Consider the following 20,939-nt stretch of genomic DNA (forward strand, 5'->3'; position numbering starts at 1 on the left):
CTACTGGGAACATGTAACAAACACATCCCCGGTTACATATCCTACTGGGAACATGTAACAAACACATCCCCGGTTACACACCCTACTGGGAACATGTAACAAACACATCCCCGGTTACATATCCTACTGGGAACATGTAACAAACACATCCCCAGTTACATATCCTACTGGGAACATGTAACAAACACATCCCCGGTTACATATCCTACTGGGAACATGTAACAAACAATGTCATCATCCAAAATGTGATTTACTGTTGTGCGCAAAGGCCACGGCCGTGTGAATATAGTTTGATAGGGTGCACAAATAGATTTTGAATCATTTGGGTTGGTTAATTTATCGCATTCTATTAAATTAATCATGGTATTATCTATATAATTTTAGCCATGCCACCGGGGCACATTGAAAATATTTCATATGTGCCATTTCAATATTTACCGTGCCCTGGTACGCAAATTAAGCCCTATTTCGTTCCCAGCAAAACACACACAAAATATACAATAAAAACATTTGAAAGCAAATGGATCAAAGTAGACTTGCAGCCATGAGTATAATACCATGTAAGCAGTGGACAGTTGATGACTATCAATGCCTTCATGTATGTCATCATATCATCTGTTGTTTTTGGAGCTTTCCCATATTCACACAACCTCAAATAATCATCATAACATCATATAATTATACCCTGTTTGTTCTCTGATCAGCCTCTAACAACCTCTTCCGTCCTTGTAACTTGTCATACATGTATGGCATCTGTGTTTCTGAATCTCCACCAAATCTGCCACCAAGATGGGAAGGAGACAGGTCTAATGAGTGACTGTATCATATTTGGCTGTTCCCACCCATCTTATGTAACACATTTTGTCTGGCCCAGACTTCACTGTTTATGGGAGCATCAATGTGCATACATATGAAACAGTGAGTGAGTGAGTTTAGTTTTATGCCACACTCAGCAATATTCCAGCAATCTGGCGGTGGTCTGTAAATAATCAAGTCTTGAACAGACAGTCCAGTGATCAACAGCCTGAGCATCGATCTATGCAATTGGGATACGATGACATGTACCATCCAAGTCAGCGAGCCTGACCACCCGATCCCTCCCGTTAGTGGATTCTTACGACAAGCATGGGTTACTGAAGATCAATTCTAACCTGAATCTTCATGGGTACATATGAAACAGTGTGCATACATATGGAACAGTGTGCAACATGTCCTTATATGCATATGTAGGTATACGGAACATAGGATCGAGAGGGACAAAGGACCCCAGATATCATCCAGTTGTACACAGCTGACTGACCACCACAGGTAGGACAACACCACAACAAACTGGTCTGTCTTGGACAACTATAGTCTCATGCTGTGAAAAACAAGCATTTGTGATGGTGTGAAAATAATGATTAATTACTTCTGTAAAGATCGTCATGTGTGTAGGATGTGTGTAACTGCAATAAAAGTGGTCATATATGTATATTCCAAAACGCACAATGAAGCTGACGCTGTGATGTGTTTAGCCCAGTTTGCAGCAGCCTGGAATTTCTCACTGAGCATAATTGCCAACTGTTATGAAACGTGGTTTGCTGTATGGCGCTGTCGATGTTTCATGCCTGGATAACATGATCAACTCACCTTGCCTCCTTTTACCTTAACCTGCTCCATGTCTCATCGAAGTTACAAACGCATGCATCTAATACTATGTGGTTCCAACAGCAAACTTGACCTGTATGCTGCAGTGATGAATGCATGCGTCAGCTGTGCTGGGTCAACACGTACACAGCTTGTATCGCCGGCTGATCACCAATACCATAAACTGGCGGATTTCAATATGTGACATTGTTGCTCAAAGGGAGGTAAACTCAACTGATTACAATTAATCGATATGATTCCTGGAAACCGACATAATGCACAATGACACACAACACCCTGTATTTTATCTAAATAACGACGTTATTTGAATTTTAATTATAACTTTAGCAGTCTTATCTTAATTTGACCACAGACCGACCAAAAAAACAACATTTTTACAACAGTCATCGATCCTGTATTTCAGCTCGCGCTGTGTACCTTGGGTGCTCCAGAAACCTATGACTGTGAGTTGGAATCTTTGCTCATCAACAATGGATGGTGGTAATAATGTGGTCCTCTTATTGTCACCACATTATTACCACCATCCATTGTTGTTGTTGTTGTTGTTAGTCCCTTTGATTCATACCTCCATGTTGTTATTACTCAATCCCTGTTGATGTATATAAGTCCGTTCTGTGCTGTACATAGTACTTCACTCTTGCTTGACAAAGGTATAAGAATCCATGCCGAAACGTCGCATCGTATTATACTTATGCCCCGTTACATGTATAATAAGAAACATGTTATCCATAAAGAATGTTACTTTCTTATTACTAACCAACTTCTAAAATGCCAATCAAACAGATCATGTACAATGTCGTTGTTCTGTTGGCTCTCTCTCTCTCTCTCTCTCTGTCTGTGTGTGTGTGTTAGTACCCTTCTCTGTTGGCTCTTTATAATAACACCCAGTTGCAAAGATATGTGTGTGTGACACCCTCTTCTCTGTTGGCTCTTTATTGCCCATATGGGAAAGAGGACTAAGGTAGTATTTTTTTCCTGTAAGTCCCTAGGGAGGTTACACCTTTTGTTTTACGTTAAAGGGCAAGTGTACACGAATAAATCACATTTATTCTTATGTGAATCAAAGTGAACTGTTTTAATTAGTTAATACCAATGTTTGAAAATATACACTCATTTTTCTTACAACGTAAGTATAACCCTCAAAATAAGTGCTGAAATGTTATGCCAATATGAGGTATTTTTTTGCCGAGCTAAACAGGCCAGAGTTACCGCCCTTTGATTATGACGTAATTGGTGCCACTTGAATTTAAACTGGTCTCCTGTCTAGTCCCAAATCAAAAGATAATAATACTGATATTAATCACGTGAAAAATAGTTCGCGAAAATACGAAGAAGCATAAGAACAGAAAATGTAAGCAGCAGGACGGATTGGTCGTGTGTATTTTCATTCATAACCTCGCCTCAATGAAAATACCAAATATGTATAACAATGTTGACGTCCGTATGACATCACTATCGCGAAGCGACTTTTTCAAAATGGCGTGTTCACTGACACGAGTTTTCGAAGGACATTTTCGTTGTTTCAAGCAACGTATATGCATAAATGTGACATGTAAGTAGTCCCGAAACTTCTGACAGTCTGCTGGTTGTTATTTTCTTTTTGTTTTCATTGTGACCAAGGGGAAATAGTCAGAAATTAAGGGAAGTACCGTCATCGTTGTGCATGAGTTTGCGTCAGTTATGGCGTCATGCTTTCAAAAACTATAATATGTTGTGATGAATCTAGAAAATCATTGGCATACACCTGTTTTATTTAACTATCGCTTGCTACGATACCTTTCCCATGCATGTTCTAAAACTAATGAGCAATTGTATGCAACAAGTAGGCGAACGGATACACAGTGTAAAATCTGAGATTGGCTTTGTATACATTTCAAACAAGTATTCTTTCACAGCGCGGCAACTCATATCTTCGATTTATTTCGTTAGATTTCACTGAAACACTTCGTATTGGTGACAAAGTCCATTTGTCAGTTTATTTTGAACTGTATGAGGAATTCAGGGATTCATGTAAGGAAGATGGTGTTGAATTTTATGGACGAAACATAACCGACATACATGTGACGTGATTTTATAAACACTATGTAATATGGCTGAAACTTCACTTTGACGTTTGCGTATTTTCCAAAACATTCTCAGCGATTCTCGGTTCATTGATAATGTTTCAGAACGAGCATTGGTGATTCGATCATACAACAACAAAACTACTGCTGATCACAATGATACATCTTTTTCTTTTAAATTCAATTCTCCCAGTAAAATTTGACATTTTACCATAAATTACGCAAAACGCAGTGAATGGTGATTTAGTAATGTGTCAAAACTGGCGAGATTTACGATGCATGTAATTTTTAGTAAATTTTATCTACAATCAGCGGATGCTATCATAGAAAAACGAATTTCAAACAGTGTTCAAAACTGCAAATTGCATTTATCTGCGTGCTGTAGAGTACTATCGATATAAAAGTGAATTAGGTGGAAGAGGAGTGACATATCGTACGATTTATGTAAGAACTTTAGTAACAAACGTAGAATGCCGGCACATTCACCGATGGCAAGCAAGATGTAGTGCATATACGTTTTATAGGTTTCATGAAAAAAGGTACTGTTGGAAAGACGACCGACTCAGGTTGTATATGTTATACAATTTGGTTACGTGGTAACACTCTTAGTACAATGTATACGTTTTTTCAAACTGCAACGTCATTACAGTGTAGAACTGACCACATAGCCAGCTGACGGCCAAGCAACAGGTGGATTAAAACAGTAGCCTGCGCATCGAGACACAAGAACCACACCTATACCTGCACCACGTGAAATGGGTCTAATAAGGTCTGACGACGTCATTCGTTTATCGTTTGGGCACCAATGACGTCATTTCCAAGGGACATAAGCCATGGTGTTTTTATTGTGGACATAGAACTCTTGGTAAATGTTGAAAATATGAATTGATATAACGCAAATAATAAATTAGTTACTTCTGATTTATGTACGGGTTTGGATATAAAACGACTTGATAAACACTTTTTATGAAGAAAACGTGCAAGACAAAAAGGTTAATTTTCGTGTACACTTGCCCTTTAACTGGCTGCTTCAGAAAATAAACGATTTCATTTGTTAAAAACGATATGCCGGAACTACTTCATTCATCTTTTCAATTCATTCGTTGTTTTACGCTCAAACTTTCATGCACACGAAGTAGTATGGTGACCGCACATTTCCGAGGTGACGTAACGTGACACAACCTCGAAAATATGCAGCCACACTGACGTCATACACGTATGACGTCACGATAGGTCTCGTGACGTCACGACCTACAAACGAAGGTAGTGACGTCACTGATGGTGACGCAACCTCGAAAATATACTGCCACACTGACGTCACGACCTACAACGATGATATTGACGTCACAAAAAGTGGCGATGATCTGTGGTCATCAGGTGTGTGCGCGTACGTGTATTGTGTATGTGACACCTACTGATGACGTCACACAAACAAAAATGGCGACCATAAGAATCCGTCCGTCAAGCTAAATTCTCAATTGCTCTCAGACGCGTTTTTACCTCATAAATACACCATTAGCGTGCCAATAATATTTGAGTTTTTGAAGGAGGCTAGGGAATCTCGTGCTGTCTATGTAAAGCTCTCTACAATACTAGACCGCAAGAAATACCTAGACACTCTTAATCACACGACCACTCCGTCTGTGTAAAGCTCTCTACAATACAAGACGGTAAGACGGTGATATTCTACATGAAACAAAATGTGAGGTAGAAAACGGCAAAGCAGCAAGAGTAGTACGGAGTGTTACGTTCTTTACCTCGTATCGTAAACCCAATGCGGGCACGAATAACAATTTTGAAGGTCTGTAACTGTCGTGCTGCCAATGTAAAGCTCTCTACAATACTAGGCAGCAAAACAAATGTAACAAGACACTCAAAAATAACACGCCCTCCAGTTTATGTAAAGCTCTCTACAATACAACACGGGAAGGCGGTTATATTCTACCAAATACAACAAAGAAGATATTGAGTCGGGCAGTCTATGTAAAGCCCTCTACAATACTAAACCGCGCTAGCACCGTATCCTTCATTGTTTAAACCACCCCAAAATATACCCACGAGGCAGACAACGTCAACACTTTTATATAAAACACAAGAGAGGCTAGTAAAAACAACATTTCACAAATTTTATTCGTAAATATGCACAACTACATTTCTACTCACAAAACAGTTCTCATGTCAGTATCAAACCTGACGGGGCACGTGATTTTGAGAAATGCGCACGAAGGGTTGAACCTGTTGTGTTCAAAGTCTATATCGTCTTCTGCACACCATTTCCATAGTCTTAAACCACACCATGCACACACGACCTTGTCCGCAACGCCCGTATAAAAGAATCCTCTCCGGGCTAGCTGCCTTCCTTTTTGAACCATTTGTTCTGGCCAGTCCTGGAAAGAAGCCATCCTGGTGTAGCCGCTGATCATTGTTTCGTGGCAGTAATTCTGGCTTAAATCCGTCAACAGTTTCCTAGGTTCCCCCATGTGTCTCCGCGTGTACCCGCAACTGTCTTTCACCGTTTCTCCTCTACTCTCCCTGTCGTGAAACGGTAATTGAATCCGTTACCACGTTATCATCGCTGAAACGTGGGAGACCATATTTTCCGTCCACCGACAAGATGTCTTCGTTTCCAGAGTCCAGTGATGGCGATACTTCTCCCTTCTTATTGAAGAAAAGTTTACATCTTTCTCCATCCCTCTGCTCATTATGCGAATCCGGAACGTAGTAGCAGGACATCGTTGTACGGAGCACTCAAAATATACAACCTCGCTCTCGGGCAGACGGCTTCCAACTAGCTACTGCGTGTCGGTGTGCGTGATACTCTCGTCACCATCAGCGGTTACGTGCGAAAAGAAAGGGGGGCGTGACCTAAGGGCGCCTCGCCCTGTCATTGGACGGTAAGGGGTCATGACAGTATGGTTTGAGAGTGGTCAAGTGCGTGGTCATATACACCCCAATGGTCCCGAAGGGTAATTGGGCGTGTCATAGCCGTAACAATACACGCTCGGTACGCGCAGTAGGAAGACGAAAATCGCCTCTATAATCTTACACACGATATATCCACGGCTTATAGTATATTGCTGCTATTAGGTCTAACCATCCTTTATTACACAATCGTTGTGTGTCAACAGCATTGCCTCTACACCCCTACGTACGTTGTCAATAGGTTTAATTGCTCTAATGGTCCTCTAATACACAGCCATGAGTGTCGATGCCGTCGTCTCGCCAGTTTTCCCCAATAACTCGCGTATTGTCACGAAAATTACCTCTACTACCATATACACCATTTCTCTCTGTCGATGTCTTCCATGGTGTGCGTTGGGCACTATAATCCTTTCAACTGCTGGCGTAAGGTGTGGTCTACCCAGCCCTTATTAAACAATCATTTCGACCACCGTGTGTGTCGACGCCGTCGTCTCTACACCTTTTCCTTCACATAGACTTGCCTATTGTCTCGAAACTAGCCTCTACGTACATCGTTAAGTGGCTTAACTGCTCTAATCGTCCCTCAATACACAGTCGTGTGTGTCGACGCCGTCGTCTCGCCACTTTTCCCCAATAAACTCACGTAAAGTCGCGAAAATTACATCTACTATCTTATACACCATTTCTCTCTGTCGATGTCTTCCATGGTGTGCGTTGACGCTATAATCCTTTCAACTGCGGTCGTAAAGCAATGCCGCCACAGATGGTTTTAAGAAAAGGGTCAGTATTGCCAAACCATTGCAAATCTCGCCCGTACAGTATTTTAGATGGAGAGGTAAACTGCCCGTCATCTGCATTAGGGTATAGCAGCACTGCTAAAATGATCACATTGTATTATATACTGTCCAACTCTCTATAGCCGACTAGTGTCAACCACAACATGCGACACTTTAATAAACCAATTTTTTACTGCTGTGTAACCATCGGGAGTGGAACATCTTGACCTCATGTCTAGCAATCAGACATGCTAAGAAAGGCAGGTAAACATGGCTTAGGTGTAGTGTGTCATAGTTTGAAAACAGCGTATCGTATTTTTATAAGGGCCGGTGATACTTTTGGAATGGTCTACCCTACTTCTGATACGGTTGGTCATACTTTGAAAACAGCTTATCATATTTTTATAAGGGCGTATCATACTTTTGGAACAGTGTGTCATACTTTTGGCGTGGTAATACATTCTCCCCTCATTTTAGTAGTAAAATCTGTGAGAATTGTACGAGGCTAAGTTACACTTTTGGGGGGATTTGTCATACTTCTGGAACGAATTGTTCCACGTTTGGGACACTGTGTCATACCTTTGGTAGGAGTTATACTTTCTCCCGTCCTTTACTGTAGATACATCTGCAGAAAACGTACAACATGAATGTTGAACGTTTCGAAATCTGTTTAAATTAGATAAGGATTGAATGGTATTGATTAAGAAAGTACGTATTGAAACACACAATCTAGAGGTGTGAGAGACAGCTGTAACATCGGTTTGCAATTCATGACCTCGCAACGGCCATGACTCCTCCGAGAGGACCTCTCTCCCCTTTATGACGTCACAAACGAGACACATTGGTAAATTTGTATTAACTCTCGTCGTACTTCAACAACGCTATGCTCGCGCACGATCGAGGTGATGACGTTATGTCTTTTGAATGGCTGAGCCCTGCTATATGATAGGGAGGGGACAGGGGCTGTGTTACAACTGATAGGATGGAAGACTGGGAGGCAGAATTATTCTCAATGGCATCAGAAGGGGGCAAGCGTGGAGTCACTGCTGCCAGCGCGGAAGAGAACTGGGATTTAGAGCTGATGTCGGTGGAAGCATCAGCACCATCGCCACCATCACCATCTCAAGCATCATCAACGTGTCCTGCATGGCAATGTCACCAGTGTCGGGGGTGTCTCCCCGTGTTCGAAACGGGACTATAGATTATAATGGTACATTTCAGTGTGTATATTGTGGTACCATCCTGAAGGACACATACATGCGACGTTTGACGCACGGTAGTAAGTGTCAAATCAGGCGCAGGATGACAATTCACCAGTGTCAGTGCACACTACACCTGTGAGTCCACCTCACACCTCCCAACGGTCCTTTTCAGGACCACCCATCTCTCCCAAAAGAATGCTTTGTACATTGCAAACAACGATAGCATATAACTTGTTTTCTCCAGCAGCGGTAGCACGACCAACGTCGCATTATTCGCGACCCCGTAACTTCTAGATTGACCTACACCGTACCTTACGGTTACAAAAACCAGTACCACGTGATCCGTTGTGCCGTGTCCGACCGGTAGTTCTCTAGACAGTCGCTCTCCATTTTAAAAGCCACGAGCGACTCCCCCAGTTCGCTTCCAGCTGTATAAGAACCTTTCATCACCTGGCTCCATTCACCATTACCTACGGCGTAGCACGGTCATGTCTCAACAGTCAAACGACCATATGTGTAAGAACGATGACGTGTTCCAAATCAGCTACGCTCTGACGAATGCCCTGTCACACGTCATGGTGGCTCTGCGTCTCAGCATACAATCCTCCAGTCTGTCACTTCAGGGAACCAAAAGAGACCGCACCACCACCAACAACGACGACCACGACGCAGACCACCCGGGACAACCGAGCACGACCAACAACGGCAGCAGCACCACCGACCACAACCATGAAAAACCACTCGCGGCGACAACGACGACGACAGACCAGACAACCACAAACCACCACCCGCCGAAGAAACCGACCACGTCAACAGCACGCCACAAGAGAAAACTCGACGATGACGTAACGACGAAGAACAAGAAGAAGCAGAAGAAGAAGAACCCTACAGCATTACTGTCATCTATGCGTGACACCGAGGACGAGCCTTTCGACGGCGAACAACACCCGAGGGAAGGAGAAACCAACGCCGAGCTAGACATCGAGTTGCAGAAGCTCGTGGCCGAGCTGATAGGCAGTACAGCAGGCTGTGACACTAGCGCCTGAACAAGCGCACGGCCCTCTCGGCGTGTCGATATGATGATTATAACAACGATGATGATATAATATTTGCAAAAAAAAATAAACGAACGGATCGTGTGTTCTGTTGAAAATGTATATTCCACTATTTCTGTCGTTATTCTCGCACCCCAGCAGGGTATGTCGAGGTCTGGATTGGAAAAGGGGGCATTGTTGTCACAGCTTTTTTGAACTACCCCGTCATACTTTTAGATCAGTTAGTCGTACATTGTGAACGATGATTGATACTTTTAGGAATAGCGTGTCGTAATTTTGGAACAGTGTGTCATACCTTTGGCGTGATTATACCTTCTCCCCATACTTTTTAGTAGTAAAATCTATGGAACGGGTCCACGACTAATGACATGGTTTTGGGAGGGTCTGTCATACTTTTGGAACAGTGTGTGTAATTATTAGAACAACGTGTCATACTTTTGAAACGATGTGTCATACTTTTGGAACAGTTAGTCGTACATTGGGAACGACGTGTGACACTTTTAGAATAGCGTGTCGTAATTTTGGAACAGTGTGTCATACCTTTGGGTGTGGTTATACGTTCGCCCTACATTTTTTCAGTAGTAAAATCTACGGACACTAGAAAACCAAAACAGTAATACGTGTTTTAACAAAGACGTTGCATCAGTTTCACGGTAACGCTTTGATAAGATTATTTATACGCGCAATGTTAGCGGTTAATTGACACCATTCCTCCGTGGAGATAGATATACCTAAAATTGTCTCTTTGCCAGCTATAAATTGCCTGATATCTACGATGGGTAAATTTTCTTTCAAAGACACAGAAACACGTTTTGTTGTCGAAAGGCGTAGCTGATTGCGCATACACTCCGTTAGATTCACGCCTGTTCCCATGACAAATGGCCCGAGGGGTGTTGTTCTGTATGAGTGGAGTGGTAAAGCTATGACGGTCAGCGTGCAGCACGCGATAGTTACCAATAGCCCGAGCACCGTCAAACTTGTATGCTTTGATACACACGTGTCTCTTTCTCCCTTTCTTGCCGTGGTTTCCATTTTCAAATAAAGACAATCCTCTTCGGGGGTATTTGACATTTTCAACGCATACACGCGCATGCAACACAAATACGGCATAAGCGTATTCCCTCCTCTACTCGTACACTCTTACCCCTTTAATATACAGTCGTGTTGAGAGAGAGAGAAGTCCATAGCATTGTCACCACCTCCCGAGTAAACATGGCCGACTATCGCGCTGACGGGCAGGAACGCCTAGTCGACAGAATTCATTTCCAATTCCCAAAGATATTCAGGCTCTTAATAGGAGGTCCTAGCGGTGCGGGTAAAACCACAATCGTGAAGCACATGCTAGAAAACGATATAGATGGCCTGTGGCCTTTACTACAAAAATTACCAGACGTTATAGTGTGGGTCTACAGTGAAAAGCAGCCCGTATACGATGCTATAAAAGCCATCTGCGTCAGGGGAGGTATCGACATTCATTTCGTGCAAAAGATTAGTGACGACGTAGAAGGCTACGTTGACGCTTCCAAGTATAACTGGCTAGTCGTCGACGACGCGGCAGGCGATTTGAAAAAGGAGGACGAGCAAGAGTTACTTAGATGGTTCGTTAAGAGATCGCATCACAGACAGACCAGTATACTATACTTACAACAGAATATTTTTGCACGATCAGCTTAAATTGTACGCACATTGTTGTGTACAGGAATCCCCGGGATAGAAGCCAGATAGAACATTTAGCTAGGCAAATATTTCCGGGTCAGTGGGGCTTTATAAGAGACGCTTACGCCCAAGCTACATCACAACCGCACACTTACATACTGCTAGATTTAACGCTGAATACGCCCGGAGAAATATACGTGTACCGACCTAAGCAAAAGTGAATAGAATGGATTGCCATAACGCTCAGAGTTGCGTTTCGGGGAATGAAATGCTGAGCAGACGACGGTGGTGGGGGGAAGCTGCAACTTGGACCTTGACCGACGAAGACCAGGATAGCAATAGTAGCAGCAGCAGCAGCTATGACGACGACTATTCTTCGACGTCATACGACGACTACAGCGATGACTCTAGTACTAGTATAGACGATACGACGACGTCTACCACCACGAGTTCTTCTTCTTCGTTTGGGGACCGCGACACGTTGCTACATTGTCGGGACGATGTAGCTTTGTATAACGATGACAGCGATAGCAGTGACGATACCGAGGACGACGTATACAGCGAACAACCTGTCACATTCGCCCCGGGCGACGAGGGTGGTGGGCGACGCCGTAACAACAGCAGAGGTCAGATAATACCTCCTATACCAATACCCAAGATTGTTCTGAAAAGGAAATAAATAACCATAAATACGAAGATCGTGAGTTTTAGTCGTCATTTTATTGTACATCCTCGGAGTAGAGCGACACCCTTCCTCTGACACGAGTAAATTCACCGAAAATATGCCTCGTTCTAACGGTAAATTACACTCGACCTCGCGCTGTGGCCTGCTGAAGAGAACACCGCCTGGTAAGAGAAAAGGTGTCGCCAAAGGCGATCCGGTCAACAGGGTTAAAGCCAACGTGGACATTATACACTACCTATGTAGGGCCCCAACCGCTGTCAGACGCCGACTCGTTAATTGTTTACCCAAAGAAGTCATAGACGCTTTTAGCGAGACAGCCGTTAATGTGTATTCTGGCAATTGACCTATGACAGATGATCAGAGACTCGGGTTAAATTGCAAGAAAAGAGCTCTTCATACCCTATGCCAGAGACACAGAGTTTCGCACGCTGGCAAGAGGAAAATATTGGCGCAAAGGGGTGGTATATTACCATTGTTGTTGCCCCTTTTAGCTCCAGTCGTAACAAACCTCGTATCGAGCTTGGTAGGGTCTATTACAGGCTCAAAATAACCACACGATGTACTCCTCTACTAAGATGGTCGTGCTACCTCAGGCAGCGTATTCCCGACTCTAACATTCCTCTCGCGACGAATGGTCAGGGTCTTGGGCAAGATACTCTCCTCTCCAAGGAAATGCTCTTTTAACGAAAGAAAGGGAGACAATTTAGATGAAATGAGAAATGTTGTGTATGACGACGAGCGGCGAGTAGGGGATGTTGCGAATAGGACGTCATCTGTGCCGATTAAACTACACGAGAAAATGTCGCGCTATAACGCCCTATTGGAAGAACGCCCACATTTTCCCCGGAAGCCATTAAACGGCACTGGAGTAGCAACGACTGTAGCTCCCGTGACTACGCCGGGAGTAACAACATCGGGTTTAGATGCCACGCTTTCTAAGGTTTTGACCGATTTACCTAAAACGTACAGACGAGATGCTAAAGATATTACCGACTTTATGAAAAAACGATCCAGACTTGGGGGTGTCGGATGAAGGAACTTTGAGCTATAAGGGTTCGTCTCTGGGACCGGAGACCTTGCGTGAAGTATTACACGAGCTGACGAGAAAGAGGGGCAGTAAATACAACGAGGTAGCTGCTTTCCTGTCGTCGAGAATGGCAGACACTGGCGAGCACTGGCTATTAAAAACAGGTTATACACCGAGGGGCGACACTCCTAGGAGGTCGCTGAAGGAAGAAGAAACGAAGTAATGAGGAAGGCTGGAGCTCGGATAATGCCGGAGGGAGGGAAAAGAAAGGGTGACACGGTGGGTCGACAATTATCGACAATAGCTGGAAAAGCTATTAAGCCTTACTGGCTGAAATGGTTGAAACGCACGTATAATGAGGTATCGAGGGGTTTTGATTCACGGGTTGGCCTCTTAAGAAAATTATCGGAGGCTAGGGAACGAAAGGGTTCTGTCAAACCTACCACTGCTCAGGTAACGGTTTGGTTTAAGAGACAGCCCGCTTACAGTCTACATAGGCCTCGCCCCACCAAGCACTTTCCTAGAACACCCTATTCCGCTACCGTATGTAGAAAGGACCAGTTGTGGCAGGCTGATTTGTCGGACGTGTCGCGTATTAGCAAAGTCAACGATGGTTACAAATTTATATTATGCGTTATAGACGTGTTCAGTAGATTCGCGTTTGCCGAACCGCTCAAGGATAAAAAGGCTAAAACGGTGACCGACGGTTTCAAAAGAATACTGAACCGTGCTAAGCCTCGTATTTTCCATAGCTTAATGACCGATAAAGGTAGTGAATTTGTCAACAGTTGTTTTAAGCATTATATTAGGAACGTTCTGGGGAAATGTTTTTATACTAGTCAGAACGATGATGTGAAATGTTCTGTCGTGGAAAGATTTCAGAGAACTCTAAAGACCCGCATATGGAGATACTTCAACACTGTGTCACAACCTCGGTATGTCGGGGTATTGGCTAAAATATTGAAAGCCTACAATAACGCATACCACACTTCCATAGGACGTAAGCCTAGCGACGTGATAACTATTCTCGACAAGATAGCGGTATGGAACCACACGCGCAGGCAGCAAACGCAGTCAAAAGATCTCCCTCGCAAAACACTAAATTCCCCAAAACGTGAGAAATACCTATTGCCGCAAACACCAGTCAGAATTTCGACGAGTAAAGGGAATTTTGCTAAAGGTTACGAGGCCAATTGGACCAGGGAAATATTTTACATGGTCAACAAAGTTAGATATAGGAAACCGTCTGTTTATAAAATACGCGACTACAACAGAAACGCTATAAAAGGAACATTTTACCGGGATGAGTTACAAGTCGTGTCGGAGCCGGAGGCGTATGAAGTAGAAAAAGTGTTGAAGAGAAGGGTCAATAAGACTACGTGTAAAAGAGAAATACTAGTTCGATGGAAGGGATACCCGAGCAAAGAATTCGACCAAATGGCTACCAGAAAGTCACATGGTAGGGATTTCCTCAAAAAGGGGTTGACGTGCATGAGGAAGCTACCACTACATACCATCCTGCTATGCGTACTGATCGTATGCTACCTGTCGCTGAAAGGTACCACACAGTCCGATCTAGCCGAGGATATAAAGAAGGTTGAAGAACCGTTGTTTGAATTACTGAAAGTAACGCTGTCTACGCGCACAGTTCATACCCCTCCCGGTCTTTTAAGAAGTCGTAACAGCAACAACCCTCGTCTGTCACCGAACAGCAACATGGGAGAACAGCACCGCACATTATGAATAACGGTACGAAAGCGACAGATTTTTACCTTACCCTACCAAGCGATGCCAGTCCCAAAACTCGACCGGATAATGTACAGCACACGTACACCGTAGATTTACCATACCCCCTGAAAGTAAACAGAAAGAATAATTGGAGAGTTTGGCGTTAGTACTGTACAGATACCAGTGACATGGCACAATTTACCCGTCCTCATAACGCTTTCAGCGGTATATGACTGTCCCCGTCCGTGAGAGAGTGTATAAGAAGGGCGTGGTGAGAAAGGATAAATTCGGTTTAGAAACCAAATTTCTGGGGCAGATAATGCTACCGCAAAGGAATTATACGGTCGCGAGACTCTAAGATACCATGAATAGTTCCATCAACGCGCGGTTGCAAGCATGGCGTGAAGAATATCATAAACATAGTAATGCAGGGGGTGGTGTGGAAATCAATATAGAATTGATAACGCCTAAAGAGACCAGTAAATATTTGTACTCCCGAGACGATTTAGTCTCCATGGCCTCGGGCTTTGTGGAAAGTGATTTCGAGGGGGTAGATGCTGAAGAGGTGAGACATGTTTTAGGAAAATGTGGTCCTAGATTCGACGTGTCTCCTTACTTGGCTTCCATGTTGGGTTTCACAACCGTAGTGCCCGAGGCAGGGGGCGACACCCGTGTATGCGTACTCGACCCCAGAACGACTCCCGTAGCCGATAACGTGTTCGAATTGCTCCAAAGAACAACTTTTCCACAATATGTACGTCTATTCGGACATTATAGACGACCAGATAGTTGGTCACGCAATGGCGCCTCTGTTGACATTAATACCAATGGAAAATGGTAAAAAGGAAAATGTTGAAAGATGTAGTATACGTGAGCGAAAAGAACCCTATTGAACCCTATTTAAAATTTGACGAGATACGTTCTGTGACTATTCTTATAAGAGACGATCGCAGACGACCCGTATCTTTTGCTAGCGGTCGGTCGGTGGTGATACTCCATTTTAAAAGCGAGGGATAAACGTGTAAGACGACTGAACGCTTCAGAAAGTATAAAACGACGTAGTAGCAGGGCGCTTAAAAGCACGATGAATGGTGTTTTGGGATCATTTCCAGTGGGGAAGTCGAGCCGTAAGCGTAGACTCATTAGTACGGGTACTCAGACACCTCGTAAAAAAATACGCCGTCTAAAAGAGAGAATTCCGGCTGTTGGATCCCTCCCGAGCAGAAAGAAGTGTAGGAGAAAGACTAAGAGGCGTTTGGTTTTTTTTTAGTAGAGATATCATAGCTTCCATCACGATGTCGAGGGATATGGAACACGTGCAATGTGGTAAAAGCGAACTGGATTTATTTTCATTACTGGGCATGGTTTCCACGATGACGGATTCACGCTGGACCAAATATAGTCCCGTTACAGGCCTCGGGCAGTTGGACGGTACCATAAGGTTTGATATCAATAACCCTATAAACAGCTACATAGACTTGGCCGAATGTTACCTGAGAATTGTATGCGAATTTAAGACAGTGGATGGCCGTGCTACAGTCGCTGACAATGTGATGAGCGCTGATGGGGAGACGGTGACTAGACGTAGTGATGTGTGCGCCCCCGTGACAAATACTCTAGATTCTCTATTTCGGGAGGTAAGAGTAATAGTGGGCTCTAATCAGCTAGAATTAACAGACAGTTTGGGTACATACCCGTACAGAGCGTATATAGAAACACTGCTGAGCTGCGATAAATCGCAAATAGACAACAATTTGGTAGCACAGAATTTCAGTAAAGATAAGGCAGGGTGTTTTAATAACTTTTCTCTAGGTAATGAAGATTCCAACCCCGCATTCGCGAAACGACGGCAAAAATGTGTGCCCAGTAGGCCCTTAGAACTCGTTGGAAAATTACACTCTGATTTGTTCATGCAGCATAGATACCTCATAGACGGGGTACCTTTAAAAATCGAGTTGATACGTAGCCCAAATAACTTCTATATGTTACACTCCACTACGGACGAGGCCGGTACACGCATACCCGGTTATGCTTGCCATATACTCTCAGCCGAATTTCATGTCAGACAAGTAAACGTAGCACCAGCTATTAGAGATAGCCATATTAGAGGTTTGACGCGTGGTAGTACCGTGAAATATCCCATAGCCCAGGTGAAAACTATGGCACACGACATTCCCCAAGGCCTGAGAGAATATAATTCCGAACATTTAATAATGGGCCACATTCCTAAAAGAATAGTACTCGGTCTCGTTGACAACGAATCCTTTGCGGGGGTTTCGAACAAAAATCCTTTTAATTTCCAACCTTTTGGATTGACGGAAATAGCCGTTAAAGTAAATGGTCAGGAGGTAGGCAAAAGATGTCATACCGTCAATTTCGAACCCGACTCTACACAGATGTATCAGACATACCTAGAGCTGATTAGAAATACAGGGGGGTTTGGGGAGAAATTCCATGCACACAGTGACTCTCAAAGAGTTTTTAGACGGTACTACTTTGTTTGTGTTCGATTTAACGCACGATTTGGGTGCTGACATGTCACACGTGCACCCAAAGAGCTCTTGTAAGGTCGGCATAGAATTGAAATTTTCGCAGCCAACGCCCCGAGCTCTGACGTTAGTGTGTTATAGAGAGCTGGACAGTGTAATAGAATTTGACCACTTTAGAAATGCCACTATACACTGACGTAGACGAGGGACGGGTTACATATCCTTCTAAAATGCTGTACGGACGAGATTTGGAATGGTTTGGACGTAATGAGCCTTTTCTTAAAAACAACTATGGCGGTATAAGTAGCAGAGATACTTTGGAAGAGGTGTGTGGTAATAAAATAGATGGGATGAAGAGACTGTATATCCTATACTGTTTATTTGCAACACGGACAGAAAAAGCGAAACGGGAAGTCACTGGCTCGCTTTAAGCGTAGAGGCACCCGGTAGATTACACATGCACGACTCGTATGGTATAGATTACACACGAATATGGCCCGAATTTCACGATTTTGTGACAAAATACGGCCGTTTGCATTATTCCTACAACAGAGTTCGTGTACAAAGCCTGTCGTCAGTAGCTTGCGGTCATCATTGTTTATATTTCAGCAGCTGGCGATCTCGAGGTATTTCTAACGACGATATAGTTAGGCATTTCAGTAAAAGTAATACGCTTGAAAACGATTCCATGGTTTTAAGATGGTATGATAATGCCATGAAGAGTATACTCAAGAACTTTCAAAATAAGAGCTATGGATTTTGACGAGAGAAAAATTAGGTTAGTGATAGAGCTGTAGGAATGTTCTCAATTTTTTCCCAAGCCGCCATCTCGTCGCAAAACCGGTTTTACTAGGCAACCATACAAAGAGGTGTTAAGCACGGCTTTTGTCGCTTATGCAGCGAGGTACCCGCGACGATAACGCCTATGTTTGATGTAATAGGTATAATTATGTTTAGGACTGGGATTTGACCCCTTACCGTCCAATGACAGGACGAGGCGCCCTTAGGTCACGCCCCCCTTTCTTTTCGCACATAACCGCTGATGGTGACGAGAGTATCACGCACACCAACACGCAGTAGCTAGTTGGAAGCCGTCTGCCCGAGAGCGAGGTTGTATATTTTGAGTGCTCCGTACAACGATGTCCTGCTACTACGTTCCGGATTCGCATAATGAGCAGAGGGATGGAGAAAGATGTAAACTTTTCTTCAATAAGAAGGGAGAAGTATCGCCATCACTGGACTCTGGAAACGAAGACACCTTGTCGGTGGACGGGGAAATATGGTCTCCCACGTTTCAGCGATGATAACGTGGTAACGGATTCTAAATTACCGTTTCACGACAGGGAGAGTAGAGGAGAAACGGTGAAAGACAGTTGCGGATACTCTCGGAGACACATGGGGGAACCTAGGAAACTGTTGACGGATTTAAGCCAGAACTACTACCACGAACCAATGATAAGCGGCTACGCCAGGATGGCTTCTTTCCAAGACTGGCCAGAACAAATGGTTCAAAAGGGAAGTCAGCTAGCCCGGAGAGGATTCTTTTATACGGGCGTTGCGGACAAGGTCGTGTGTGCATGGTGTGGTTTAAGACTATGGAAATGGTGTGCAGAAGACGATATAGACTTTGAACACAACAGGTTCAACCCTTCGTGCGCATTTCTCAAAATCATGTGCCCCGTCAGGTTTGATACTGACATGAGAACTGTTTTGTGAGTAGAAATGTAGTTGTGCATATTTACGAATAAAATTTGTGAAATGTTGTTTTTACTAGCCTCTCTTGTGTTTTATATAAAAGTGTTGACTTGTCTGCCTCGTGGGTATATTTTGGGGTGGTTTAAACAATGAAGGATACGGTGCTCGCGCGGTCTAGTATTGTAGAGAGCTTTACATAGACTGCCCGACTCAATATCTTCTTTGTTGTATTTGGTAGAATATAACCGCCTTCCGTGTTGTATTGTAGAGAGCTTTACATAAACTGGAGGGCGTGTTATTTTTGAGTGTCTTGTTACATTTGTTTTGCTGCCTAGTATTGTAGAGAGCTTTACATTGGCAGCACGACATTTACAGACCTCCTTCAAAATTGTTATTCGTGCCCGCATTGATACGAGGTAAAGAACGTAACACTCCGTACTACTCTTGCTGCTTTGCCGTTTTCTCCCTCACATTTTGTTTCATGTAGAATATCACCGTCTTACCGTCTTGTATTGTAGAGAGCTTTACACAGACGGAGTGGTCGTGTGATTAAGAGTGTCTAGGTATTTCTTGCGGTCTAGTATTGTAGAGAGCTTTACATAGACAGCACAAGATTCCCTAGCCTCCTTCAAAAACTCAAATATTATTGGCACGCTAATGGTGTATTTATGAGGTAAAAACGCGTCTGAGAGCAATTGAGAATTTAGCTTGACGGACGGATTCTTATGGTCGCCATTTTTGTTTGTGTGACGTCATCAGTAGGTGTCACATACACAATACACGTACGCGCACACACCTGATGACCACAGATCATCGTCACTTTTTGTGACGTCACACGCTTTACACCCTCATTGCGACGGTTCAATGACCACGCCGCGTGACGTCAATATCATCGTTGTAGGTCGTGACGTCAGTGTCGCAGTATATTTTCGAGGTTGCGTCACCATCAGTGACGTCACTACCTTCGTTGGTAGGTCGTGACGTCACGAGACCTATCGTCGTGACGTCATACGTGTATGACGTCAGTGTAGTAGCATATTTTCGAGGTTGCGTCACAACCAGTGACGTCACCACCTTCGCTTGTAGGTCGTGACGTCACGAGACCTATCGTCGTGACGTCATACGTGTATGACGTCAGTGTGGCTGCATATTGTCAAGGTTGCGTCACGTTACGTCACCTCGGAAATGTGCGGTCACCATACTACTCACGAGAATAAGAAAAACAATTACTCAATAAACTCAGTTTTGTTTATTTATAAGTACATCGCTGTAAGCTCTTGGAAATAACAGTTGTAGAAAAACAATAAACACAATGTTGCAAAAGGTAATACAATACGTCTGATTGGAATCGTGTGAAGCCTAAGAACGTCAACGTTATTGGAGACGTCACACCTTGTGACGTCGCAAACCATCCTTCCTCTGTTGTCGATGTAAACAAACATGGCATCTTCGCTATCTCCAATAAATGTGAATAACAAAGTGAAGGTTTGTGGCAGTATATTGGGAAAAGCTGTAAATATTGTTCAGCCACTGACCATGTTCAAGATATTTGTTGTGAGGACTGAATAAGGCGAGATTTAGGTTCCCAGGTAGACTAACAGCTATAGTCTCTGAAATGAACATATTTTACAGAAAAAAAGTTCAAAGTAAAAAAATAATAAAACATAATGAAAAGGAGCCTTAAGACTTTCTTCATTTTCAGAAGCTGTGGAAATCTAGACTTGCCACATATTCTAGACTTGCATTGGCTTTCTTGGCTATATTTGCTTCAGGTTCTGTATGACAGACTAGTTCCCAGGTTTCGCATCCGTGTGCCTGAGACTGTCTCGCCTCCAAACAAACAACTCACTAGTGGTGTTCCGATTAATTGAAATAATCGAAGATTGGTCACAGTGACCAAACGACCAAGCAATCGTTTTCTCATAATCGAACACAAACGACTTTGTCACTGCTGTTTTAGTGCTTGAAACATTTAACGATGGAACTTATCTTAC

The 20,939-nt window shown here is 43.5% G+C and overlaps 1 protein-coding gene across 1 annotated transcript in view; it reads right to left on the reverse strand.

The window, feature by feature from the left end:
* LOC124278110 (vacuolar protein 8-like) overlaps window positions 1–2,111 on the reverse strand; it is a 214,022-nt gene extending 211,911 nt beyond the window's left edge. Inside the window, exon 1 of the mRNA XM_046713857.1 lies at window positions 1,630–2,111. Coding sequence (XP_046569813.1) covers window positions 1,630–1,659 — 30 coding nt within the window. The 5' untranslated portion in view covers window positions 1,660–2,111. The remainder of the gene's footprint in view (window positions 1–1,629) is intronic.
* Between the last annotated feature and the right edge of the window lie 18,828 nt (window positions 2,112–20,939).

Source organism: Haliotis rubra, unplaced genomic scaffold (genome assembly GCF_003918875.1).
Source record: "Haliotis rubra isolate DU_JTF1 unplaced genomic scaffold, ASM391887v1 Scf231, whole genome shotgun sequence".
NCBI lineage: Eukaryota > Metazoa > Mollusca > Gastropoda > Lepetellida > Haliotidae > Haliotis > Haliotis rubra.